General features: G+C 43.0%; 2 protein-coding genes and 1 long non-coding RNA gene across 6 annotated transcripts; 2 read left to right on the top strand and 1 right to left on the bottom strand.

Annotated features, from left to right (window-relative positions):
* Positions 1 to 497: 497 nt before the first annotated feature.
* LOC143516256 (uncharacterized) lies at positions 498 to 5,903 on the bottom strand. Its single transcript, XR_013131627.1, has 3 exons — positions 5,273 to 5,903; positions 4,288 to 4,426; positions 498 to 1,319 (listed from the first exon to the last, which is right to left on the bottom strand). It is a non-coding gene; the product is annotated as an uncharacterized LOC143516256 (long non-coding RNA).
* On the top strand, positions 5,255 to 6,591 carry npvf (neuropeptide VF precursor). Its single transcript, XM_077007813.1, has 3 exons — positions 5,255 to 5,386; positions 5,597 to 5,982; positions 6,344 to 6,591. The coding sequence occupies exons 1-3, from the start codon at positions 5,264 to 5,266 to the stop codon at positions 6,411 to 6,413; spliced, it is 579 nt and encodes a 192-aa protein (XP_076863928.1). The 5' UTR covers positions 5,255 to 5,263; the 3' UTR covers positions 6,414 to 6,591.
* Positions 6,592 to 11,808: 5,217 nt separating this feature from the next.
* On the top strand, positions 11,809 to 25,722 carry osbpl3a (oxysterol binding protein-like 3a). 4 transcript variants are annotated; one of them, XM_077009404.1, is made up of 22 exons: positions 11,809 to 12,043; positions 14,168 to 14,303; positions 14,524 to 14,640; positions 14,917 to 14,967; positions 15,205 to 15,318; positions 15,592 to 15,720; positions 15,931 to 16,012; positions 16,184 to 16,296; positions 19,190 to 19,273; positions 19,576 to 19,717; positions 19,862 to 19,953; positions 20,062 to 20,193; positions 20,308 to 20,401; positions 20,537 to 20,769; positions 21,321 to 21,458; positions 21,599 to 21,662; positions 21,937 to 22,015; positions 22,183 to 22,333; positions 23,685 to 23,829; positions 24,107 to 24,233; positions 24,747 to 24,869; positions 24,957 to 25,198. In XM_077009404.1, the coding sequence occupies exons 2-22, from the start codon at positions 14,190 to 14,192 to the stop codon at positions 25,051 to 25,053; spliced, it is 2,421 nt and encodes an 806-aa protein (XP_076865519.1). In that variant the 5' UTR covers positions 11,809 to 12,043; positions 14,168 to 14,189; the 3' UTR covers positions 25,054 to 25,198. The 4 variants fall into 4 exon arrangements, with proteins under 4 accessions (XP_076865519.1, XP_076865516.1, XP_076865518.1 ...); XM_077009401.1 differs by lacking the exon at positions 24,107 to 24,233 and having other exon boundaries at positions 24,957 to 25,721; XM_077009403.1 differs by having other exon boundaries at positions 19,862 to 20,193.
* Positions 25,723 to 27,601: the final 1,879 nt, after the last annotated feature.

The following is a 27,601-nucleotide window of genomic DNA, read 5'->3' as shown; positions in this document are numbered from 1 at the left end:
CATATAATGACCTAGGCGATGACCTAAAGACTAAATGTTTTGGAGGATAAGACAATTCAACAGACAATCCGTACAACACATTTTGATAAACAAAAAGCAACTGATAATGTAAAAAACAACCGACAACTGTCCATGTCCATTTGCAATATGTACAAAAGCATTTGCAAAATGTTAAACACAATGAGAAATGCAATTATGATGTGCACAAGTGACAAGGAGATGTGGAGACTGAATGAACAATTTTGAGAATTTAAATTCTGATCTGAGAAATGAACCAAATCGACTGAGAAAAACTGTAATCACCTATATAAATAATGTCTATAAACATTTAGATATCTATAATACATTTTTAATTGTCTTTTCACTAGAGAAATACCTGCAGCATTGGTTAATTCATGTGAAACAACCATTTGTTAATATGCATAAATCCTTTATGTTATTTTTCTTCAACAGGGTTTTTTTTATGGAAGAAAAGGTATTTTTCCAGGTAACTATAAGCACATGCAGTGTGTCCTCCGAGCATCTGTGTGTGTGTGCCTGAAAACTGAACTTTTCAAAGACCCATTTATAAGCTAATTTGTAGACAAGAAAAGAGGGTTTTGATATTTATGTTGTGCTGCCACCTGGTGGTTGTTCCGATGACCAACACAAATTGAAAGAATTATTAAACTGCAGAGTGCCGCTTAGAGTGGTGATGGTGTCTTCCTGCAGACGTAGGCAGTTAGGTCTGATAGCCCCTCTCCTGCTGGAAGTGCTGTGCTGGTCCACAGCTCTGGTCCACATCTTGGGGTTTCCTGCTTGTAGACACTTGCTCTGTGTTGAAGGGGGAGATTTGTCTTGACACATCTCCCTCTCCACTGATCCTCCACTGTCCACTGGTTCCTCTCTACCATGACTCCTCCCCTGTACATTGACTCCTTCTCTCTACCATGACTCCTCCCCTGTACATTGACTCCTCCTCTCGACCATGACTCCTTCCCTGTACATTGACTCCTCCTCTCGACCATGACTCCTTCCCTGTACATTGACTCCTCCTCTGTCATGACTCCTCCCCTGTACATTGACTCCTCCTCTCTACCATGACTCCTTCCCTGTACATTGACTCCTCCTCTCTGCCATGACTCCTCCCCTGTACATTGACTCCTCCTCTCTACCATGACTTCTCCCTGTACATTGACTCCTCCTCTCTGCCATGACTCCTCCCCTGTACATTGACTCCTCCTCTCTACCATGACTTCTCCCTGTACATTGACTCCTCCATTCTTCACTAACTCCTCCTCTTTTCTCTGGCTTCTTGGGTTCTTCTCCTTGTCTTCTCCCTTCAAACATGAGGATAAATTACAAAGACAGGAATCTGCTCCAAACTCCAAACTCGAAATATTGCTTAGTTTTTTTTTCCAAAAAGTGAAACCACTAACTCTCGTAGCCTATCCACTGTCCTGGTGCCCTAATCCTTAAGCACAATCTCGTCCTTAGACTCATTCAACAATTCTAAAATACAATTTTTGCAAAACATTAAAATCAATTCCCTATACAAATGTAAAAATATTTATATAATATAATATTTATATATAATATAATATTTGTGAATTGTAATTTTCACCCCAATCGAAATTTGTCCTTCGCATTTACCCATCTGTGCAGTTAGAACACACACACACACACACTCTAGTGATTACTAGGGGTCTGTGGTGCACACGTGCCCAGAGCGGTGGGCAGCCCTAGCCCGGCGCCCAGGGAGCAGTTGGGGTTAGGTGCCTTGCTCAAGGGCACCTCAGTCATGGCCTCAGGCCTGGGAATCGAATCCACGACCCTCCGGTCACAAGACCGGTTCCCTACCACAAGACCATGACTGTCCATTCGATCATGGTCATGACCACATGATCAACCAGAGTGGCTCTGATCTCATCTGTTATGGTTAATCGTCATTCCTCATTCTCGTCCTCTCTATCATCATCTCTATGCAGTATTGGACTCCATTGATGTGCAAACCAAGATTTGCAACCTGTGGCATCTTTATAGCGATCAGGCTCGGATATCTACAGATTTGTAAAAATTAGCTCTAAATGTTTTTTACCCTTGAGTACTGGGTTTGGATTTTTAAAGGTGAGTGTGGCAGTTGCATGGCAGTGTGTTCAAGAAAAACACATGGTTTTCAGTTTTGAATGTTGTGTCTAATGTGTAATATTGTGCCCCACCCTGCTGTCAATCACGTCCATGTCTAAGTTTTTCTTCTGAATGTTTTCATTCCTCGAGTTTGCTTTCCCCCTGTCCCATCACGTGTTTCATGCGTGTCCTTGTCCTCATTTCCCCTGTCCCATCATGTGTTTCATGCATGTTTCGTCCCTGTCCTCATTTCCCCCTGTCCTATCATGTGTTTCATCCCTGTCCTCATTTCCCCGTCCTTTCATGTGTTTCATCCCTGTCCTCATTTCCCCCTGTCCCATCATGTGTTTCGTCCCTGTCCACATTTCCCCCTGTCCCATCATGTGTTTCGTCCCTGTCCTCATTTCCCCCTGTCCCATCATGTGTTACGTCCCTGTCCTCATTTCCCCCTGTCCCATCATGTGGTTCATCCCTGTCCTCATTTCCCCCTGTCCCATCATGTGGTTCATCCCTGTCCTCATTTCCCCCTGTCCCATCATGTGTTACGTCCCTGTCCTCATTTCCCCCTGTCCCATCATGTGTTATGTCCCTGTCCTCATTTCCCCCTGTCCCATCATGTGTTTCGTCCCTGTCCTCATTTCCCCCTGTCCCATCATGTGTTTCACGAGTGTTTTGTCCCTGTCCTCATTTTCGTTTCTCCTGTCGCATTCTTCCCCTGTACTGCGTCTGTGTGGTCGGTGCTGCTTAGTATCATGTGTCCATACTCCTGATGAGAGTACATCATGTGTCCATACACACCGTGGGTAACACGGTGGCTTGGTGGTTAGCACGTTTGCCTCTCAGCACTGGGGTCTTGGGTTCAAGTCCCTATCTGAGTGGAGTTTCCATGTTCTCCCCGTGTTTGCGTGGGTTTCCTCCGGGATCTCCGGTTTCCTCCCACAGTCCAAAAACATGGAGGTTAGGTAAATTGGCAGTCAACAAAAAATTCTCCCTGAGTGTGTGTTTGTGTCTCTATGTTCAATAAAAAGTAGTGTCTGAGTGTGTGTGCGTGCTTGTATGCCCAGTGGTGGATGGTGCTCTGCCACTAAGGTCTGTCCTCTCTCCCCTTCCTGCACCCCATTCAGTCCCCCAGGGGGCTGTGGATCCCGGTAGAGAGTACGCTGTGCGCAATTGGATGCCGCTTCTCACCGGTGTGTGTGTGATTGGTTGTCTGTGAATTGTACCTGTGTTAAATTGTAAAGCGCCTTGGGAATTTGGAAAGGTGCTATATAAATCGAACATTCATTCATTCATTCATTCATTCACCTGATGAGAGTACAGCATGTGTCCATACTCCTGATGAGAGTACATCATGTGTCCATACTCCTGATGAGAGTACTCCATGCCATGAAAATAAAATATTCTCCCTGCAATTTAGTATGCCCACTACTTTAGCTACGTCTAGATCTTTACATAATGTAGGGAACTGTGTTTTTCAAAAAGTGTGTTTTAGAATTATCAAATGAGTGTAAGGTTAAATTAGTGTAAGATTGAGGTTAAGGATTTATGCACCAGGTCACTAGATAGGCTACACGAGATAGTGATTTCAAAAACTGTGCTATAAGTACCACTTTTTGGGTCTTAATGACTACAAAAAAACAGTATATATAACAGATGATAAGATGAGAAAAGCTTTGTGAATATAAACAGAAGACCTTAAAAGCTTATATTTCTACACATACAGATCACAGGTGTCTCTGGTTGCTGCTTTGGTGCATGGTACATTAGTTCATTCTAATTAATTTAATGTCATTTGACACCAATAATAAGGTATTTCAGGTATGGTACTTACTTAAACCAACATTCCTAGAATTGCAGCTAAAAATATTTTTCAAAGGGCTTTTAAATATCTTACTTATAACTGGTATACTGGATTGATAAATTAAAAACCTGTCTATAAACAACCAGCATATTGGCTGAAAAGCCCTGTACAGAATGTGAAGGTCGACGTGACACAAATTGCAATTAAAAAATATCTCAGTGAAAACAGCAGGCGGGTCCAGTCTGTCTGTGCTGGCCTGACACCTCATTACCTGACACACAAGATATTCACCTGTTCTGCACTGAATGCTGGAGTGATGTGTGAACTACTTTCTTTCAATGGATTTGAACTGCTGATCAAAGGGCACAGGCTCTAATTACCAGCTGACGGTTTCCAGTGCACAGGGCTTTGGGTCGCAGAGGGCCAGCGCGTGTAGGTCTCAGCTCCTCCTGAATAGCCCCACACGCCTCTTCCATAGGCACCGTTCCAAGAGTCAACCCTTCTGCTCTCTAACATCTCCTTAAGGTGCAAAGACATCGGACCGCAGGATGTAGCTTCTGTAAACAATGACTCAAAACCAAGCATAGCAAATGTTTCCAGTATTTATTGAACGGGCAAGTTAGTTACAACACTACAGTTATAAAACTACAGTTAGTTACAACACTACCTACAGTTAGAGTTTTAGGATGAAAATGTGATATTTAATCCAAAGTGTCAAGACCAAGCAGAAGAGATGTGTTTTTGCTTGTCAATGTGTTTTTGATTGTCAACATTTCATATTTGCAGGGTTGTAAAGATATCACCCAGAATCTAGAATTGGAAGAGTTCATCCACAGGGCCTTCATGTCACTTCATGTGAAAGTGCATAAACAAACCTAAGCAAGCGGCTCCTGGGGCAGTTTGGCTGCTGGGGCAGTTTGGCTGCTGGTCAGCACATTGCTACCGAGTCACTCTGTCTAACTCATCCTCTCATTAGTCATATATACCCACAAAAGAACCACATGAAGGCCAAAATGACAATACAGGATGATGCGCTTTTAAAAGCAATGCAGACCCTGGCCAGCAGGGGGTGTATTGGGGTAAACCATAACAATGCCCTTCACATCCTACACAAAGCATCGTCCTTTCATGGGCCTGCGTCCTGACACCTGTTGCTACGACTCTACAAAGAATGTAATTAGTGAATGTACAAAACAGTGTTCCTGTAATAAGCATGCAATTCATTTAGTGTTCTACAGGGAATCTGGTGTGTGTGTGTGTGTGTGTGTGTGTGTGTGTGTGTGAGAGAGAGAGAAGGAGGGGTGCTGATGTATAAATAGTCCGTAATATACTTGGACCTGTGAGGAAGACAGGAAGATGCCTTACCCTGCACTCACTTTAACCCTAGGGATTCTGGGTAGTCTGATGCTCCACGTTAGTGCTGTCACGCTTCCGTTGGCTGTCAACGACCCCGACATCACCAGCAGAGTATATCCAGAGGTGAGTGAAACCATGTTTCTCAAAGCCAAACACACACACACACACACACACACACACACACACACACACACACACACACACACACACACACACACACACACACACACACACACACACACACACACACACACATTTTGATAGTACTGTCAACTGTCACCCATAATAATAGTGATAGTTCGCTAATAATAGTTCGCTCCACACCTCTCACAGAACAATCAAGATACTCCACGAAGTCTAGAAATGGAGGACTTTACTTTCAGTGTGGTCCCAACTAGCGGTAGAGTGAACTCGCCGACCATCCTCAGACTTCACCCGATATCAGCCAAACCATCGCATCTGCACGCCAACCTTCCGCTGCGCTTCGGTCGCGAGGCCTACGTTGAACGAACACCCAAATCCTCCATCAACCTCCCGCAGAGGTTCGGACGGTCCCAGGTCGCCGAGTCCTTCGAGCAGGTGTGTACTGAGTGCAGGCGGGCCCAAGTCCCACCGTCCGCGACACTGCCGCAGAGGTTTGGGAGGCGGAACGCATATGTGGTGGATCCTCTCCGCGCTTTGGCTCTATTCACGCGCACCCTCGAGTCGTCGATTCCCAGGTAACAGGTTCGCCAGCACCTGCGCGTGCTGCAAGGCTTTGGATCTCAATATAATTCCACAATGATTTGTTATCTGGAAATATATAAGAGTTAATAAGACTTAATTGTATTCCTTATGCTGTTGAAATTATTTAAAAGTCGATGTATCCTGCATAATAAGCCAAGCTACATCAAATATTTCAGATAAAGCCAGTGTATTATTAGATATACAACACCAATACACTTTCTGTGCAAATTAAACGTTGTTCACATAATAATAAGCACAGTGCTCAATCTTTCTGTTTGGCCTCAGAAAATATGTTAATTCTATACCTTTGAAATAAATATATTATTTAACTGGCTTGTTTAATCTCTCCCACAGGACACGAGACTATGACTACATGCTTGAAGACAAAGCGTTAAAGAGTAAAGAATACATTGACTTCGAATAAAATAACTGTGACGAGCGGCAGTGACGTTCCACAAATACTGCGGCAGTTAAAACGGGTTTCTTAAGATATTGCAAATGAATGTGGCTACTTGCTGAGAAAAAAAAATGATTTACACAAAATGTCTGATAATAGCTACGTGAGCAAATGTTTTAAGGCAGTTATCAGCTCTTCGGACACATCCGCTTGTCCTGGAAATAAGACAATACGGACAAAAAGGAAATTAAATAAAATGTAACGAAAAAAAAGTGTAAAAATGTTATTCATTTGTGAAAAAAATACATTTCAAAAAGAGAAAAATTCCAAAATTTGATTCTGAAAAGATTTTACTTTCTGCAAAAATGCATTTAATATATATTAGCCTGCATATATTAGGTATTTTTGCACACACATTCCAAATGTACATTTCCAAATATATCAGTTTGTAAGGGGAGATTTACGGTAGCAGTCAGGCCCAGAGTGCACGCTGTTGTTTGAAGTGTCTGAAATGTAGTTTACTCGAATCTCAGTAATACACAAAAATGTATAATATGTAAAGGCTTCCAATGCACAAAAACCTCAGAGAAACAAAAACCCAGTTAACTACAGTTCAAGAGCGCGTCCCCAAAATGAGTTTTACGTCTAGATCTTGGTTGACTCTGCATACGCATCTGCGCTAGAAAAACACTACCAATCGAAACAGAACGAGAACATACATGTTCTCATCACCAAATAAAGTTTTATAAAGTATTTGTAATTATAAAGTATTTGCTCACCTTCCTTGACTCACATATGAGCTTAAGTGACATCCCATTTCTAATCTGTAAGGTTCAATATGACGTTTGTCCACCCTTTGTCGCTAGAACAGTTTCAACTCTTCTGCGAAGGCTGTTCACAAGGTTTATGGGAATTTTTCTTCTAGTAGCGCATTTGTGAGGTCACATACTCAGGCCCGTTGACAGTCTTGCTGGGGCCCGGGACAAGAAAGATTCATGTGCCCCCCCAGCGCCAGCGGCGCAAGGGTTCGCGCGAAAATGACGTAATCGCAGTGGCTCCGCCCGTGCGCGAGGGCCTTGCGCGCTGTCGGTTCGCGAGGTCGTGCACCTCTCGAATTTTGTAACTTCAGCGCAATGAACAAAGTCATGTTTGTAGGGTTCATATACCTTTATAAGGTGGAGTTACGTCACTTTAAAGGTCCATTTCAATATTTCCCAGCACGTTAAACTTAATTAAGTTAAATATTTATACATATACTCGAAATGATTCGAAATAATTCGCTTTTTATCACATTATTTAATGGTTGTTTATTTTCAAAACGCCCAAACTTAACGTCTTCACGAGAACTGTTCAGTCAGACAGCTATTTGTTGTGAAACGAAGTAGTTACAATTTCAAGCATTTTCAAGTACTTTACCCTAAATTCCAGCACTTTTCAAACCTGGAACACAATGCAACTTTAAAATTCGTCAGGTAAATGTTTTTCCTTTCTTTTCTGCGCTCCAGATTTCTGTATTTACTTTAACTATCCACCACTGTATTTCCCGCTGTTGGGCGGATACCGGCCGGCTACAGTCGGTGCTGGATCAAACCATTTTCCAGTGGGAGGCGGGGGTGTATGCACTTAATGGAAAATATGCAGATAGGTAAAAAAAAAAACATATATATTTGAGCCATTGAGCTTATTATGAGTACATAATTTTATATTATTGAAAGATTTCAAGATTATTTAAAAATTATAGACTTTAAATAAAAAATTAATTGTTGGGCTCTTTGATGGGCCCCCCTGGCGCTAGGGCCCGGGACAACAGACCTGGTTGTCCCCCCCTGTCGACGGGGCTGCACATACTGATGATGGACCAGAAGGCCGCGACTTAATGACAATGAGAAAAAGTGGGTCCCGGGCTGAGACCAGTTGAGAACCCCTGCACTAGAGCATGGTTGAAGATGGAAGGCTGGAACATTCTAGAGTGGCCATCGCAATCACCAGACTTAAATCCAATTGAGAACCTCTGGTGGGACCTAAAGTAGGCAGTTGCTGCGCTCAAGCCTAAGAATGTGACTGAACTGGAGGCTTTTGCCCATGAAGAATGGGCCAAGATACCCATAGGTCGCTGCAAGACACTTGTGTCAAGCTATGTTTCACGCTTGAAAGATGTCATAACTGGAAAAGGATGTTGTACTAAGTACTTACGCAATAATACACGAGAGGGAGTGCTATAACGTGTAATATTGGCACTGCTGTGCTGCGGTCGTAGGCACGAGGCCACAGGCCGAGTGCCGTAGATCAGCACAGCAGTGCCAATATTACACGTTATAGCACGAACCTCGAGTATATTATTGCGATTATACCACAGTACCATTATTGCTGTTTATTGAAAGATTCTGAGTTAAAGAGGACGAGAAAATACGAGCTGTTTGGTTAAAATAGTTCCATTCAATGGCTCGCTACTAAACTTACACAACACTGGAACAGCTTTACCCAATAAATATTATAGAGGTAAATATACACAAAACCACAACTGTTGATAAAATTGTATTTATTAAAAATAAAGTACAACAATTATTGATAATGGATTTTTAACCAAGATGTAAATACATTAATAGCCCAGGACGTTTGTTTTACGGTATTAATGTCGTTTCTCTCCATTTCCAGCTCATCCAAATCATTGTTCGTAAGCGTGACAAACCTTGGCTCATTGGAGGAATCAGGCTGGTCATTTATAGCTCCATCCTCCAGTTTCAGATTGAAACAAATGCTTTTGAAGCCAATAGATTTAACGAACTCCCTGTAATTAATTTTGATAATGTTGCTGCTTGTTTGTAGTTGCGCTGTTTGGCTTGTAAACGCTGCTTCGTTGCTAGGTTCCCTGTATGTGGCAGAGTAATACAAGGAGAGCTTCGGTTACAGTGCTATTACGTGTAATATTGGCACTCCTAGATCGCCTCTCAGCCAATCACATTGTAGGGTTGGAACTAACTGTGGCATAATAAAAAATAATGTCACTAGGGGGTTGAAAAAAACTGATAATAATGTGAGCACAGAAAAGACATTTGTGGTTATTTCATCATAAATATTATGTTATATTTGTCCAATTTATAAGTGCCTCTTTGATATAATTGTAAATAAGATGACTGAAATTATCAAAATCAATGTCAAACTGGCCAAAACACTTTTTTTCAGTGGGGGTTGAATAAATTTGATCACAACTGTACAATGAGACACCATGGTATATTATAGGACACCATGTACTTTATTTATATAATTAGTTATATTGTTTGCTTCACATGTAGGAAATGCTTTAAACCCTATATTATATATAATATATGTATGTTTAAAATATGACAGGTGGGGGCAGGGCTAGATGTGACACCATGACACATACAGCCAAGTTCATTTAATACTAAGAACATACCACATACTACAACCCACATGCTGCTTCTCACCGTAAACCGTAAAGATGACGAATCCAGACTCTGAGCCCCAAGCCTCTTGAGTGCTGCTGGTTAGGGCCTGTGAGTGTGTGCGTGTAATGTATCTTTAGGATAGTGCCATTGTCTGTTAATAGCAGCTGTGACGTTGAGGGGACATTAGAGAACTCTTAAGAGTTTGACTAAGTTAGATGTCTCACCTGTACAGTACTTCAGAGAGGATTCTATACTGTGTTGTTATATATATATATACAAAGAATAAAAACAAAATATATATATATATATATATATATATATATATATATATATATATATATATATATATATATATATATATATATATATACAAATATACAAAGAATAAAAACAAAAACCCAACACTGTTGTCTCACATACACACCTGAACCATTAATGTCTCGCATACACACCTGAACCATTAATCTCAGTCTGGTTTTGTGATACTTCCCCACAGGAGAACAGGGTGGGTCTGATGACTGTGATCTCATTGTCATAGTAACCTTTGGCACAACAAAGAAGCGTTGTAAAGGAGAATATTTGTTTTGGTGTTTTGTTAAAGAAATGAACCCCAGTCATGTGTATTGTGCTCAGGGTGGCCTGAGGTTTGTTCTCACAGTCAAACTGGAAAAACGTCCGGTCAGTGTAATTTTCAGCAGCGATAACATTGCAGGGCAGCTAGAACCTCAGACATGGGAACTTTAAAAAACAGCAGGCTGAGATTTATGCTATGCTATAACTTGGTCGAGCTCAACAACTTTGTATCTTGGATTAATAAGCATCACATTAATATTCCTGGATGAATGAGTGAGTGTCAAACCCACTCACTTTTCCCTATATTAGGTACATTTATCTTACGGGGTGTTTTAAATGTGTACAATAAATTACTGTTTATTGTATAGTGATTTGTGTTAGATTTTCTGCATTATTGTGTGTTTTGTGTTAGTATTTTATGTATTATTATTACCAGTGTTTTACGTCAGTATTTTTATGCATTTTGATGTGATGTTAATAAAAATACTTAATAAAAATACTTAATAAAAGCATTATTAATTTGCTATCAGTACACTAGTTCTTGTAGTTTCTGTAACGTGTGAGATATCGGCAGCCTGCAGAAATGAGTATTCTCTGAACACACACAGCTTTATTCGCTACACTTAGCAGAGCACACGTAGTGCTTAGCAACAACCAACAAGAAACACGCAAACACTAATAAGACCCACAATTACGAGCATGGGGCAGGACTAACACACACAATAAAAACTAAACACATAATAAGCCCCGCATGTAACACATTAGACTGACGAGACACCCACAGGAAGTACATAGAAAGTACTAACGTTATCTGTACCCTACAGTAACCCTAACCATAACCCTAACCCTGTAGTAACCCTAACCCTGTATTAACCCTAACCCTACAGTAACCCTAACTCCAACCCTACAGTAACCCAAACCCTATAATGACTCTAACCCTGTAGTAACCCTAATCCTACTGTAACAGTAACCCTACAGTAACTCTAACCCTACAGTAACCCTAACCCTACAGTTACTCTAACCATACAGTAACTCTAACCCTGTAGTAACCCTAACCCTACTGTAACTGTAACCCTACAGTAATGCTAATCCTACTGTAACCGTACTGTAACCATAACTCTAACTCACACTGTGTAATCCTCTTATTGTGTGTGTCGAAGGTGACACATGAAATGGAGACATCAGATCAAAGACAGACTGAACACCATCACTAACACTAACACGGGCAGTTAAAGTACATATACTACAATGTCATGAACAACCAGAATTTGTTTTACATCTGACTGAACACAGTTGATGTGCAGTGGTTTGACCTTTGCCCATTTGTTATCACTAGCTACCTATATTACAAAAATAGCCGCTTCTGATAGGTCTAAGCAATACTGCGTGTGTTTCTGATTGGTCCCTTAAGATTCAATTCATCATTTCACCCGCCCATTTCCTACCGCAAGCGTGTTCCGCATTGAAAGTAGCTAAATGGAGTTGTTTGTTTTCATTGTGTAATTCATTTCGGATTAAGTTTTATGTGAACTGATTACCAGTCTGTATTCATAAAGCGAAGGGAAGGTGATCAACCTTCTTACCCGGTGGACCAACCTGCAGGTTAAAAGAATGATATACGTGTGTAAGGAATAATCCAGTCAGTGACTCGACCAAAGGCCGATAAACTCGCTTCAGGTAAGGGACACGATGCAGTTGGATGCAGTTCTTTTGATTACACTGCTATAAAATGTCTGTTTACAGAAAGAAAGATTTCACACAGCGTTCATAAAGTGAAAAACAGTCGAATAAATGCCTGTATGTTAGTTCTTCTGGCTTGCTATTCCGTAAAATCAATTTTTTTTTATTTTTAGCAGTATTTGTTTTATATACGAAAGTTAAACCGGTGCTTTTTTATTTTTTTTTTTAATAGTTTTTTAATTGTTTTAGATTGCAGCATTCACACAGTGAAAGGGAGTGAACTTTTTTGGGATTGAACGCAGTGGATGTTCTGTCTTCCTGTTGTTTCTGTCGCTCCACGTCTGTCTGCCTCTGTAATTACACGGACTGTAGTCTAGGATTTTCCATACAATCCAAACACTGTATACTTCTTCTTCTCTTGTGTCTAATGTTGGAATGAGTCGCTGCCCTGACGTGTGATTGCTGAAAACAAGTCCACCGCTTGAAGGAATCTCGTCCGCGCAGTAGTTCATGGGTGTAGCACTGTGCTCATTCTCGTCCCGGGAGTTCCCACCGGTCTAGTCGCTAGGTGTGTGGTGTAAGGCTTGTAGGAATGCGATGGTTTACGGCATGAATTGACGCTATGGCATGAAGTCTGTCAGACCTGTCCGGCCGACTAACGTGGACAGGTCTGGAGCGCTTCACGCTATGAAGGCAGACTGACTACATTTTTGAAACAGTAGGTATGAATGTACTATACACTGATTTCAGGTGTACGGTGAACGTGTCTAAACCGCGGTTTATATTAGTGGTAAATTCGAAAGAATGCTTTAGTTAACAAAAAAAATGTTGTTAAACATTAACTAAGGTTTTATAGATCATGCCTTGAATCATTGTGTGTGTGTGTGTGTGTTGTGTAGTTCCTGAATATCAAATATTCAGACCACAACTGACCACTGAAAAATGGTATATCAGGACAAGTAATGTTGACATCTTAAGTTTTGTGATAAATATTGTGATATTTGGAAAACAAGAAAAGGGTCAAAAACATCTAGATTTATAGCTTTATATAAATGAGACTTATATGTTTGTTTAGGTTTGAGTGATTTATATTGCATCACATTCCAACTGTTATATGGGATATAATGCAGCTATGTTGAATCGATCTGTTAAGTTGTTTGTACAGGCATTGTGTACATTTGGCCAATTACCTGACCACAGTATGTGATTGGCTAGTTACCTGACCACGGTGTATGATTGGCTAGTTACCTGACCTTCGACTCTGCTTGTTTCTGGTCCTTACACCAGTGGTTCTCATATTCCACGTTTCCCAGTTCGTAAGTTGCGATGTAGAAGTTTTGCCTAAAGCTTTTATAATTTATCATTTCATTCATTTTCAGCACAAATTTAAGTTGTCAGGAAATGCAGTGGTAGCTTGAAGCTGCTTTGACACTGTGTAACAGCCCTGGTGTGTAAGCTGATCCTGTGCTGAGCGCGTGATCTCCTCTCTCCTTCCCTCCAACATGGCAGGATGCCAACTGGAGCATCAAGCTCACGAGCGTCTGGGTTCTGGTCCCGTTTAACACTACAGTGTCTCTGGATCATGTCTCAGCTCCATGTTCATGAATCATGGCACAGACCTTCACTTCAACACCACATGCAGTCACAGTGAATTATCTGAATATCAAAATCAAATCTTTTGTTACAGTATAACAATGCTTATTATCACATCAGGCTGTGTGTTGGTGACCTCTCCAGGGGTCAAAAGTCTTTCTGGCATTAAGCATGTACAGCAGTGTAACCAATAATATGAGTGTGTGTGTGTGTGTGTGTGTGTGTGTGTACTATTTCTTTTGTGACATTTAACTGCTTGTATAGCTGAATGTGAGCTTACATATTTATCCTTCCATAATTACACAGACCCAGAATACTGTCCTGTCTACAGCTTTATGGATGTGAAAGAATACACAACAGCAACAAGCAGAGCTACACACACGCACACACACACACACACACACACACACACACACACACACACACACACGCACGCACGTATGAACAAATAAACATTGCTCTTGGGATAAATCCTGTTTTCTTTTCTTCTTTCTCATTTCCCCTGTGTCTTGTGTGTGTGGGTGGTAGCGTGGAGTCTGACCATTGAGTGATGTCTGCGGAGGATCCAAGCTCACCACCCTCGCCCCTGATACACTCCTCAGCTAGCGCCACGTCTCTGCCCCTCAGCGAAGACAGTGATGTGTCCCCCCAGGACCACACAGAGGCAAGGACCCAGCTCTGTGTCTCTGGAACCTTCAGACAGACAACCTGTACCAGTCAAACTGGTGCTGGACTACCAGATCCCAGTTGTGATCTCAGATATGGTCACATAGATCTGTTATTCTGCAAAGATTCAATATTCTATTTGATATATTGTGTTAATTTGGAGTGTAAAGTGGGAGAATGTTACACATGTGCTAGAATGACATGCTGTTTCTCTGCAGGACGGCTGGGAGGTGGTGGACAGTCTACGGGGAGCGTGGACCAACCTGCCGGAGCCCAGCAAGCAGGAGGGTGTCCTGCTGAAGAGAAGGAAATGGCCAATGAAGGGCTGGCACAAGGTGATGGGGGCAGGGTTAACCTGGGGGCGGAGCTACTGCAAAAGATCTGTACATGTGTGTTGAAGTGGGGAGGTGTGTGTGTGCGTTGAAGTGGGGAGGTGTGTGTGTGTGTGTGTGTGTGTGTGTGTGTGTGTGTGTGTGTGTGTGTGTGTGTGTGTGTGTTGAGGTGGGGAGATGCGTGTGTGTGTGTGTGTGTGTGTGTGTGTTGAGGTGGGGAGATGTGTATTCTGCAGCCCTGCTGTGAGTGAGACCTCTTCTCTTATTCCCGTCTGACAGAGGTACTTCCTGTTGGACAAGGGCATCCTAATGTATGGCAAAATGTTAGCTGTGAGTAGACATGTTCATATACAGATTCATACACACTAACACACCAACACTTTTACCACCTAAAATCACATGCATATACACACACTTATTTTTCACACAAGTGCAGCTTTGGCTAAAAAGAGTTGAGATACGGTACTGTGCACTTAAACGTGTGTATGTACACATGAATTTACATGTGTGTGAGTGTGTGCACACATATATATGTATGTGTGTGTGTGTGTGTGTGTGTGTCCTCAGCTGAAGAAGGGGAAGGTTCGTGGCCGTATTGATGTTGGTCTGTCAGTCATGTCCATCAAGAAGAAAACCATGTGTATAGATCTGGACACAGGGGACAGCATCTACCACCTAAAAGTACACACACACACACACACACTCACGCTTTCTCTCTCACACATTCTCTCTTACTCTCTCTCTTTCATGCTCTCACATACACACACATGTACAAACACACACATATAAACACTCTCTTACAGTTGTGGGTAAATACATAAGTCTCCACAGAGATCTCTAGGAGCATGATAAAATTATGGGTGCTCAAACTTTGTCAGTGTGGCGCAGTGTGTGTGTGTGTCCGCAGTGTGTTAAACAGCCCCCAGCCTCATCGTCTTTGCTTCTGCCCTGTAGGTGAAACCGCGGGATGTTTTTGATGAGTGGGTGTCACAGCTGAGGAATCACCGTGTGTTCCGCCAGAATGAGATCGTAATGGACCCTCCTGAGCACCCGGTCCACTCGGACTCCGCCTCCATCAGAAAGGTACTTGCCTCACTGACCAATCAGAGCACTGCTGCTGTTCGTTCCTTCACTGGCCATAACTAGATGTTTTTAGGGTTTATTCACTTTAAAACAAGACTAATTCATACCATTCTGCTTCTACTCATATATTCTACTTAATCTGCTCATATAATGTACTTAATCAGATCCTATTTAATTTGCTTGTGTTGATCTGTCTTTCTCCATCGTTAGCGAGCTGCCTTTTCCAAACAACGTCCTCTGTTGAAGAACACTTTACTGCAGAGCTCAGAAGATATGAAGAAATGCTGTAGAGGTGCTGACACACGCGCAAACATGCGCAAACACAAGCACACACACGCAGACACACACAAACACATACGCACACACACACACACACACACGCACGCGCGCGCACACGCACGCACTGTACTTTTCTCAGAGCTGGGTCAGTGTGTGTGTGTTCACCTCTCCCTGTCCTGGGTAGATCTGTCAGAATGTGAGTCATCTCTGCTTGAGCTGAACCTGCTACTGAAGAATCTGCAGGTGCTTCATCACCAAACCTTCTCCACACCTGCACCCACCATCACCGTGATGCAGGTAGAGTCACCTACACCCTCTCACTCACCACCAAACATTCCCCACACCTCCACCCACCATTACATTCTCCACACCTGCACCCACCATCACCGTGATGCAGGTAGAGTCACCTACACCCTCTCACTCACCACCAAACATTCCCCACACCTCCACCCACCATTACCTTCTCCACACCTGCACCCACCATCACCGTGATGCAGGTAGAGTCACCTACACCCTCTCACTCACCACCAAACATTCCCCACACCTCCACCCACCATTACATTCTCCACACCTGCACCCACCATCACCGTGATGCAGGTAGAGTCACCTACACCCTCTCACTCACCACCAAACATTCCCCACACCTCCACCCACCATTACCTTCTCCACACCTGCACCCACCATCACCGTGATGCGACATTTTGGACAAATCTATGCTCCCAACTTTGTGGGAATAGTTTGGAGCTGGCCTGTGACTATGAACCAGTGCACAAAGCAAGGTCCATAAAGACATGGATGGCAGAGTCTGGTGTGGATGAACTTTACGGGCCTGCACAGAGACCTGACCTCAACCTGATGGAACACCTTTGGGATGAATGAGAGTGGAGACTGACAGCCAGGCTGTAACGTCCAGGAGCTAAGAGGCAGACACAGATGCTGAGGAGAGCAGGGTTTATTAACTGGGGTGCAGAACTGACTAACACCAGTAGCCTCCTCCAGCCGAGCCATACCGACCCAGATGGTGGGAGAGCAGCGAGGCAGTGATGTCAAATTCGAAACGCGGAATTCAAATTGATTCATTTGAATCACGGTGTTCCAAAACACTCTTTCGAAGTCCGTATCAAAACGGGAAAGTCACGTGACTGTTCCAAAAACGGGTTTCGTTACGTCACGCTGTTTCGATACGTTTCGAATATTTTTGTGCGTTTAATCCGCACTTAAGTTCAAGCAGCTGGTGTTGAATGTTTGAATGTCAGCTGAATGTTTACTGACTACTTGTAATGTTTAATAAATAAAGGATTACGCAAGCATTTCCCTACCTTGCAATGTAAAATGAATAATGTCAGCTATATCAATCCACTGACTAACAGTGTATCATAATGAAAAATACATCTTAATCATTAAAACAACCCTGTTATCTGTAAAATATGTTTTCATGACTAAAATGTATTTAGGGACACAATATGGTACGGGAGAATATTTCATGTCATATTTCATTAAAAACACATTACTTCTGTTTCTGTTAAGAAAAAGTTGTGGATTTAGGCCCTGGTTGCCCACTAGATGTCACTGTGGTGTGTGATGATTTGAACGTTTCACAAGATCGAATCATTTTCCGAATCAAGTGGTTCATTTGATTCGATCTCCCAAAAGCCCAACTTTTGCCATCACTACAACGAGGCACAATTAATCAAAATAAAGAAACAACGAACCAAGACACCAAGAACCAGACAAAATAACTCTGATAACAAAAGACAAAAAATACAGTAAATGCAAGAACTAGGAACCAGGGAGAGATAATAAGCATAGAGACAGAGGAACAACTTACAAACCAGGGATTACTAATGCATTGACTTACAAAGAGGGGAGTATAAGTATCAAACAAATCAAGACCTAAACCAGAAACACCTGAGAGTAAAGCAAGAGAGGCGGGACAGACAAGACGAGGTGAGGAACAACAGAAGACATGGACAGGACTACCCGAGGAACAGATCTAGATGTGGCTAAACAGAAGACATGGACAGGACTAACAGAAGGAGTGGATCCATTCATGACACAGGCCTTCTCGTCCAACATCAGTAGGCCTATGTGACCTCACAAATGTGCTACTGTAAGAATGGTCAAACGTCCCCATAAACACACTCCTAAACATTGTGGACAGCCTTCCCAGAAGAGGTGAACCAACGTCGTATTGAATCCTGCAGATAGCGATTGTTCCGACTCACCTCTCTTTGTTGAGACTTTAACAGTGCAAACTGAACAAATTAAATGATGAAAGGTCCAAGTCCCAAGAGCTCAGCACTTGTGCCTGAAGGCAGTGGGAAACTTTGCCTGTTGTTACAGCACCATACAAATGGTTGTCTGGCCATCGTGTGAGTGACTGACAACCTTGTCCATGTCATTCTAACACACAAGCGATCCATCTGCTGGTGGGTCACAGGCTTCCTGACCAACTGAATCAGCAGGACTGACCAGGAAATCACTTCAGACACGTGGAGCGTTAGTACTGACGTTCCTGCGTGAGATCTCACTCGTCATCCTCACTCTACACCAACTACAGAATGCTGCAAAGATCGAAGTTTGGAGATAGCGTGTCATGATGTCGTCTGGTTGATCTCATAACCATCTGTCTACAGAAAGAAAAGTGAACCCTGGTATGGTCTCAACCAACTGCTGCTGCATGTACAGACATGAACATCAGCATCATTGTGGAGTCACTGTGGAGTGAGACAAGTGACACCAGCACGTCCAGGGAGTGAAGAGGCTGAGGAAGGTGACTTCATCTCCAGGAGAGCAGAGGACGATCATCTTGGAGCAGTTGAAGAAATCAGACCTGCCATAGGGCCTGAGGATCCAGTTGTACGAGGAGATCATGGAGTCCTCCCCTCTCCGGACATTTACAACATAAGGGTCACTTCAGGACATTTATAACAGCAGGGTCACAAAGTGCACTGGTGATGTTGTATCCCACCCCAGACTACACTTAAACAAACACCCCTACCACCAGTAATAATAAATGTACATAACAATGTTTCCTGACATCCTGCTTATAAGCACACCCTCACACACACTCACTCACTCACTCACTCACACACACTCGCACACCTCTGTTTACTGTGCACTTTTGAACACACCCTTAATTCTGTTGAATATGTGCCTACGGTCTATGACTTTTAACCTCTGTGTTCAGACTGAAGGTAATAAGAACGACAAGAAAGGACAGAGGAAATGGAGGTCCAGAGCACACAGGAAAAAAGGCAAAAGTGCATTGAGGGTATAAAACGCACACACATACATACATACACACACATACACACACTCACTCACTCTTTCTCTCTCTCTCTCTCTCTCTCTCTCACACACACACAAATACACACACTCATACATACATACATACATACATACATACACACACGCACATATACATACATACATACGCACATACTCATCACACACTCACTCTTTCTCTCTCTTTCTCACACACACACACACACACACACACACACACACACACACACACACACACACACACACACACACACTATCACAGCTGTGTATTTGTTTGTTGTCTCTCAGACGTCTGTGTCTCACCCATCTCAAATGCACATGTCCAACCCCAACCTGACACACACTGTGTCGGAGTGCTGCTCAGACAGCCCTGATTCAGCCATTGATGCACCCCAACTGCAGGAGGACTTCTGCAGGATGGCCAGCACCAGTGAGAACACACACACACACACACACACACACCACACACACACACCACACACATACACACGCACATACCATGCAGCCAAAATAGTAGTGTCCCATATGATTTTTCCCCTCACACCGCTGACTGTGTCTCTCTGTCTTCCATCAGTTCATGCCACTCTGAGGGCAGCGTACTCCTCCCTGTGTGCAGAGAGAGACAGATTCACAAACACTCTGGAGCAGAAGAGCACACGTGAGCTGGTACGTAGACAAGGTCCTTCACATACCAGCACATTTGTCTCTGATGTGGGTGATAGTGGAGTTCCTGAGCAAGCTGACAAATGCAGTCCTCTCCGATCCACCTATCAGGATGTCTGTGACGGGCCCCGCCCCCTGCTGCACCAGGTGTCCAGTGAGAACCGAGGATCTGTGCCTGAGTCTTTGCATGAGTTCTTTGACGCTAAAGAGTACCTACTGTCGAGCAGCTCGTCTGAAAACGAGGTCAGAGTTCAGAACCACTGAAGGTTATGAACCACTTTAAACAGCTAAATGTACTGTGGAGTCAAAACAAGAATTTTGCTGTTTTTGATGTGTGTGTGTGTGTGTGTGTGTTAGGTCTCAGATAATGATTCCTGCCTAAGTGATGTCAGTGATAATGTATCTGAGGAAATCTGTGACAGCGAGAAAGGGACAGAGAAGGATGACACAGGTGAATACACACACACACATGTGCACACACACGTACACACATACACACACACACACACACACAAATGCACACACATGCGCACACATACACACAGGTACAACAGCATGTGTGTCAGCATGCTCCTATGTTATCCAGGCAGTAGTGTGAGTGTGAGGACACGCCGCATGCAGCTGCCGAGCCCGTGTGTGAGTGCTGGTGTCAATCTGTGGAGCATCCTGTCCTCCAACATCGGGAAGGACCTGTCCAAGGTGGCCATGCCTGTACAGCTCAACGAGCCAATAAACACACTGCAGAGACTCTGTGAGGAAATGGAGTACTGCCACCTGCTGGACACAGCTGCACACACACACGACCCATACATGCGCATGGTGAGAACACACGCATACACACACCACACACACGCATACACACATACACACACCACACACACATACACACACCACACACACACACACACGACCCATACATGCGCATGGTGAGAACACACGCATACACACACCACACGCACACACGCATACACACACCACACACACACACACACACACACACACACACACACACACACACATACACACACCACACACACACACACACACACACACACACACACACACACACGATCCATACATGCACATGGTGAGAACACACACAAATACACACATATTTAGGGGTGGGGGGGGGGCTGAAGAAGGCTGTGTGTCTGTGAGACCACCATTGTGGTGTAATGCTGTGTGTGTGTGTGTGTGTGTGTGTGTGTGTGTGTGTGTGTGTGTGTGTGTGTGTGCATGTGTGGTGTGTGTTTGTGCGTGTGTGTGTGTGTGGTGTGTTTGTGTGTGTGTGTTGTGTGTATGTGTGGTGTGTGTTTGTGCGTGTGTGTGTGTGTGGTGTGTTTGTGTGTGTGTGTTGTGTGTATGTGTAGGTGTATGTTGCAGCGTTTGCAGTTTCGGCGTATGCCTACACACACACCAGAGCTGGCAGGAAGCCGTTTAACCCTCTTCTGGGGGAGACGTACGAATGTGAACGTGTGGATAAGGGCTTCAGTTTTATCTCTGAGCAGGTACAACGTCCTCTCCTCCTCCCTCTCTATGTCTCTCCCTCTCTCATCTCTCTCTCCCTCTCTACATCTCTCTCTCCCTCTCTCCCTTGCTCTCTCTCTCTCCCTCTCCATCTCTCTCATTCTTGGTCTTTGTGTTTCAGGTCAGTCATCATCCTCCAATCTCTGCTTGCCATTGTGAATCCAAAAACTTCACTGTGTGGCAGGGTGAGTGTATTGTGTGTGTGTGTGTGTGTGTGTGTATAATATAAATATACTGTATATATGTACTATGTATGTGTGTGTATATATAATATGTGCTTTACAACTCAAAGTGCTTTACAGAATAAAAACATATATATATATATATATATATATATATATATATATATATATATATATATATATATATATATATATATATATATATATATATATATATATAATTACCCACACACGCACAAATATGTTTGCTATAAAAATAAATGTTTGTTTGTCTCAGATGTTCGGTGGAAGAACAAATTTTGGGGCAAGTCTATGGAGATTGTTCCCATGGGAACCACACACGTAGTGTTGCCACGGTATCTGTCCCTTCCTTCTTAATCGCTCCCCTTTCAAAGTTTTCAAAGTCTTGCATTCACCCACCATCTCATTCCCTCTCTCTCTCCCTCTCTCTCTCTCTCTCTCTCTCTCTCTCTCTCTTTCTCTCTCTCTCTCTTTCTTTCTCTCTCCTTTTCACCCCTCTCAGTTTTGCTGATCATTATGAGTTGAGTCGAGTCACTTCCTGTATCCATAACATCTTGAGTGGCCAACGCTGGGTAGAGCACTATGGCGATGTGACGATCAGAAACGTTTCTGCCACAGAAGATCCCGTCCTCTGTAAGATCACTTTCATCAAGGTAACCCTATCTAGGCCGTATCTTCATGTATTTCCATTTTTTCTGAAATGGAAATATTGACATTTTTTCCTTGTGAATATAGATTGATAGATTGCTGAAATTGTAAGTCTATTTATCATTTAATGATTGTGATTTATAACAGGTGAGCTTTCTCAGATAGGTGAGCTTTCTCAGATAGGTGACAGGTGAGGTTCCCCTGATAGGTGACAGGTGAGGTTCCCCAATAATAATAATAATAATAAAATTTTATTTGTAAAGCGCCTTTCTGGACACCCAAGGACACTGTACACACAGGAAAAACAAGATACAGTTAAAAATACAGATAAATATGCATAAAAATATAGGATAACACTACAATCTACAAATCTCATCCATATGCCACTTTAAAAAGATGAGTTTTAAGTCCTGCCTTAAAAATATCTAAAGATGAACAAGCCCGCATTTCATCAGGGAGCCCATTCCACAGCATCAGACCGGCGACACAGAATGCTCTTTTCCCAGTGGAACTGAACTTGAAGGGCAGAACCACACGCAAGTGTTGGCTTGAAGATCTAAGTGTACGCATCGGGGAGTATGGCTGGAGTAACCTACTTAAGTAGGAAGGAGCAAGGTCATGCAGGGATCAAACACGAGCAGTTTTTATACTGGATGCGATACTGCACTGGAAGCCAATGAAGGTGACACAGAACTGGAGTAATATGCTCCCAAGATCTTTTATGGGTAAGCACCCTCGCAGCTGAATTCTGCACATACTGCAGCTTGCTCAAAGCCCGCGCAGGGAGGCCATACAACAGAGCATTGGAGTAATCAAGTCGGCAAGTGACAAATGCATGAATCAAGGTCTCAGCAGCAGCAAAAGAAAGGAAAGGGTGAATCCTAGAAATACTCCTAAGATGGAAAAAGGCTGACCTACATGTATTTTTGATGTGTGACCCAAAAGATAACGTAGAGTCAAACGTGACTCCGAGATTTCTTACCTCAGCAGAGGTAGAAACAACCAAACCCGCAATACTAACAGTAGTGTCACCAAGTCTCCCAACTGTAGCAGGAGAAGCAATTATGATGGCCTCAGACTTTCTATTGTTTAAACTCAGGAAGTTCTCAATCATCCATGCCTTAACATCCGTTAAGCAGCTCAACAAGGTTTGGTGTAGATATAAATCTGCACATCATCAGCATAGCAGTGAAACTGCAGCCCATGCTGCCTAATGATGTCCCCAAGAGGAAGCAGGTACAAAATGAAAAGCAGAGGTCCAAGGACTGAGCCCTGGGGGACTCTGTGTAACACGGGACAAAGGTTCCCCTGATAGGTGACGGGTATGGTTCATTCATTTTCATCATCATTTTTCAGTCGAGATCCCAAGGTTCAAGCAGTAATGAAGTCCAGGCAACGGTTACGGATTCAGAAGGGCATGTCATTCACTCACTGTTTGGCAAATGGCATGAGGCCTTGTACCTCGGGGACCCGCCTTCAGCCATCTGCCTCTGGAGAGCAAGTGAGTGATTGGCTATATCAACTAAAGTTTGATTACAGTATTTAGCTGTCTGTGTGAAGAGCTGTCAATTTCATATACAGTACTACTGTGCATAGTGAGTGTACTCTAGTCTGCTACAGAATCATGTTCTGCTTGATAACACACTAATGCAGTGTGTGTGTGTGTGTGTGTGTGTGTGTGTGTGTGTGTGTGTGTGTGTGTGTGTGTGTGTGTGTGTGTGTGTGTGTGTGTGTGTGTGTGTGTGTGTGTGTGTGTGTGTGTGTGTGTGTGTGTGTAGGCCCCCTGCCACAGAACTGTGAGAGGTTCTATGGATTCACTCAATTTGCTATTGAATTAAATGAGCTGGATGAGAGCATTCAACCATTTTTACCTGTAACAGATACACGTTTCAGACCTGACCAGAGGTACCAGACACACACGCACACACTCATGCACACACACATTACTCATTACAGATCTTCAGACAAAACCTCTTCAGGCTTCACTGTTCATATGTCCTGCTGTGCAACAGTGTTGGAGTATCAGGATTATGTGTAGGTCAATATTAGTATGAGTCAGTACCAATGTTGACCACTAGAGGGCCCTCAGGTCAGGTGCAAGTATATAAGTGTGCATGTCATAAAACTGCATATAATTCCGCATATAAAACAGCTGCGGTAAATGTGCTATACGTGTTTCTAAGTGTTTCTTGGATGGGCATAAGGACCATGTTGACATGGCTGAGAGCAAGTGAGGTGTGTGTGCTGAGAGTGAGGGTGGGGTGTGTGCTGAGAGTGAGGGTGGGGTGTGTGCTGAGAGTAAGGTGGGGTGTGTGATGAGAGTGAGAGGGGTGTGTGCTGAGAGTGAGAGTGGGGGGTGTGTGCTGAGAGTAAAGTGGGTGTGTGTTGAGAGTAAAGTGGGTGTGTGTGTGTGTCCAGGCTGTTGGAGGAAGGTGATGTTAGTGGAGCTGAAGAACAGAAGGAGAAGATTGAGGTTCTGCAGAGGGAGAGGAGCAGAGTCCTTCAGGAGAACAACACCCCTCACACACCACGCTTTTTCACGTGTGTACTCACTGTAGGCTGTGTGTTGTTGATTTTAGAAATGTTTATTTCTTCATTTTTGTATATTTATGTTTCTCTTTATCTCAGACGGACTGAAAATGGCTCATGGACCAGTAATGGTACATACTGGGAGCTGCGCAGAGATCCCGGATTCAGCAAACTTCAGCTGCCTGTGCTCTGGTGACCAGACAGGGCCTCTCTGCACTGAGGCCCCGCCCACAGTCACATGTCACACCAAAACATTTGCGCTTTATTGCACACATGCATTCAGGGCATGGTATGATGAGAATCATAGAATCACAATCTTGATTTGCCAAGTATCAAATTACATGGAATTCCACTTGGTGCAAGCAACAAACAAACAGAATATGGACTGCAGCACTGGGTGCCTTCAAGTCCTCACACATTACCACATGAACACTCAGTGGGTTCAGCTTTGTATTCTGTTCAAGTTCTTTTTTTCATAAAAAAAATGTATGTTTGTTATAGGTGGTGTGAGTTGGTGTCTCACAAGTATGGACACGTTCATAGAAAATGAAACGAGTTCTCTCTCATTCTTGAGTAACATTGAAACAAACATCTGGCTGAATGCCACCATAAACAAGAAGTCCGTTTAAGATGAACATCACTTCGTAGAGTGTGTTTATATGAGTGTGTCCTTTTTCCTGAAACACCTTGAGCAATACACTCATCTCTGTATGATATGCTTCTTGATGGAAAAAAAAATTATGGAAAAATCGGATAATCAGTAAGGTTAGATAATTTACTGAAGAACAGAAATAAAAATCTGCTGCTATCTGCATAGCGGCTGTGACTTGTGAAGGGCTGCTTGAGTTTGTTTGCACATGCTGAGTCACATGACCCATCTCTACACACCACAACATAGTGCCCGAGCTCCTGCTGATGCAAATTGATCAAATTAATAAAAATAATAGAAGAGGAAATTCAAATATATATTCAATTATTAGCAAATAAGTTTTGCTCACATTTGTTAATATTTTGCTACATGCGAATACCATGATGATACATGGCCCTATGTTAAAAAACATCTAATACAGTGATACTGTGTGACATGTCATGACAAGAATAAGGGGCTGTAGTGTCATACTAACCTGATAAGTCAGCAATACCAGTGTAAAGTTTCCACAGAACACTCACTCAACCCTTTTCATGTTCCTTGGCATTGTAATAATTTCATTTCTATTTTCACTGGAATTCTATTTGTGGATTCAGAAGTTCACACTTTTGCACATTTGATCTACACAGTGTCTCAAATACCTGTTGAAGCTTTCAGTGCCTCAAAGACCTGTCAAAGCTTTCAGTGTCTGAAGGACACAGTGTCATCACTTGGGCTTGCACTGTGTCACCAAATAATAGGGTAGGTACAGTTGTGCTCAAAAGTTTACATACCCCGGCAGAATTTTTGCTTTCTTGGCCTTTTCTCAGAGAATATTAATGATAACAGACAAACCTTTTTTCCACTCATGGTTAGTAGTTGGGTGAAGCCATTTATTGTCCAACCACTGTGTTTTCTCTTTTTTAATTATAATGACAACCAAACACATCCAAATGACCCTGATCAAAAGTTTACATACCCTGGTGATTTTGGCCTGATAACATGCACAGAAGGTGACACAAATGGGTTTGAATGGCTACTAAAGGTAATATCCTCACCTGTGACCTGTTTGCTTGTAATCAGTGTGTGTGCATAAAAGCTGAGTGAGTTTCTGGGATCCAGACAGACTCTTGCATCTTTCATCCAGCCACTGACGTTTCTGGATTGTGAGTCATGGGGAAAGCAAAAGAATTGTCAATGGATCTACGGGAAGTAGTTGAACTGTATAAAATAGGAAAGGGATACAAAATGATATACAAGGATTTTGATAAGGAATTGATAATGCCAGTCAGCAGTGTTCAAACTGTGATAAACAAATGGAAAATCAGGGGCTCTGTAAAAACCAAACCACGGTCAGGTAGACCAACAAAAATTTCAGCCACAACTGCCAGGAAAATTGTTCGGGATGCAAAGAAAAACCCACAAATAACATCCGCTGAAATCCAGGACTCTCTGAAAACTAGCGGTGTGGCTGTTTCAAGATGCACAGTAAGGAGGCACAGTAAGGAGGCACCTTACTTACGGTGTGGCCAGAAGAAAGCCATTACTGCGCAAATTCCACAAAGTGTCTCGTCTACAATACGCCAAACAACACAGAGACAAGCCCCAAAACTTCTGGAACAATGTAATTTGGAGTGATGAGACCAAAATTGAACTTTTTGGCCACAACCATAAACGTTACATTTGGAGAGGTGTCAACAAGGCTTATGATGAAAGGAACACCATTCCTACTGTAAAGTATGGAGGTGGATCGCTGATGTTATGGGGATGTGTGAGCTACAAAGGCACAGGAAACTTGGTCAAAGTTCAAGGAAAGATGAATGCAGCACGTTATCAGCAAATACTGGAAGCAAATTTGCATTCATCAGCCCGGAAGCTGCGCATGGGACGCACTTGGACGTTCCAACATGACAACGATCCAAAACACAAGGCCAAGTCGACGTGTCATTGGCTACAGCAGAACAAAGTGAAGGTTCTGGAGTGGCCATCTCAGTCTCCTGACCTCAACATCATTGAGTCACTCTGGGGAGATCTCAAGCATGCAGTTCATGCAAGACAGCCCAGGAATTTACAGGAACTGGAGGCTTTTTGCCAAGAAGAATGGGCAGCGTTGCCA

The sequence above is a fragment of the Brachyhypopomus gauderio genome, chromosome 6 (assembly GCF_052324685.1).
Source record: "Brachyhypopomus gauderio isolate BG-103 chromosome 6, BGAUD_0.2, whole genome shotgun sequence".
NCBI lineage: Eukaryota > Metazoa > Chordata > Actinopteri > Gymnotiformes > Hypopomidae > Brachyhypopomus > Brachyhypopomus gauderio.
Note: the sequence above shows the minus strand (reverse complement) of the source record. Positions and strands in the feature narration are given on the sequence as shown.

What these genes read in the sequence shown, in the direction of transcription:
- osbpl3a (XM_077009402.1), top strand. Translation starts at nt 14,190, where the DNA reads ATGTCTGCGGAGGATCCAAGCTCACCACCCTCGCCCCTGATACACTCC. An exon ending in ACAGCATCTACCACCTAAAA is followed by an intron (nt 15,319 to 15,591) that starts GTACACACACAC and finishes TCTGCCCTGTAG; the next exon opens with GTGAAACCGCGGGATGTTTT. An exon ending in CATCTGCCTCTGGAGAGCAA is followed by an intron (nt 23,830 to 24,746) that starts GTGAGTGATTGG and finishes GTGTGTGTCCAG; the next exon opens with GCTGTTGGAGGAAGGTGATG.
- npvf (XM_077007813.1), top strand. Translation starts at nt 5,264, where the DNA reads ATGCCTTACCCTGCACTCACTTTAACCCTAGGGATTCTGGGTAGTCTG. An exon ending in CCAGCAGAGTATATCCAGAG is followed by an intron (nt 5,387 to 5,596) that starts GTGAGTGAAACC and finishes CACCTCTCACAG; the next exon opens with AACAATCAAGATACTCCACG. An exon ending in CTCGAGTCGTCGATTCCCAG is followed by an intron (nt 5,983 to 6,343) that starts GTAACAGGTTCG and finishes TCTCTCCCACAG; the next exon opens with GACACGAGACTATGACTACA.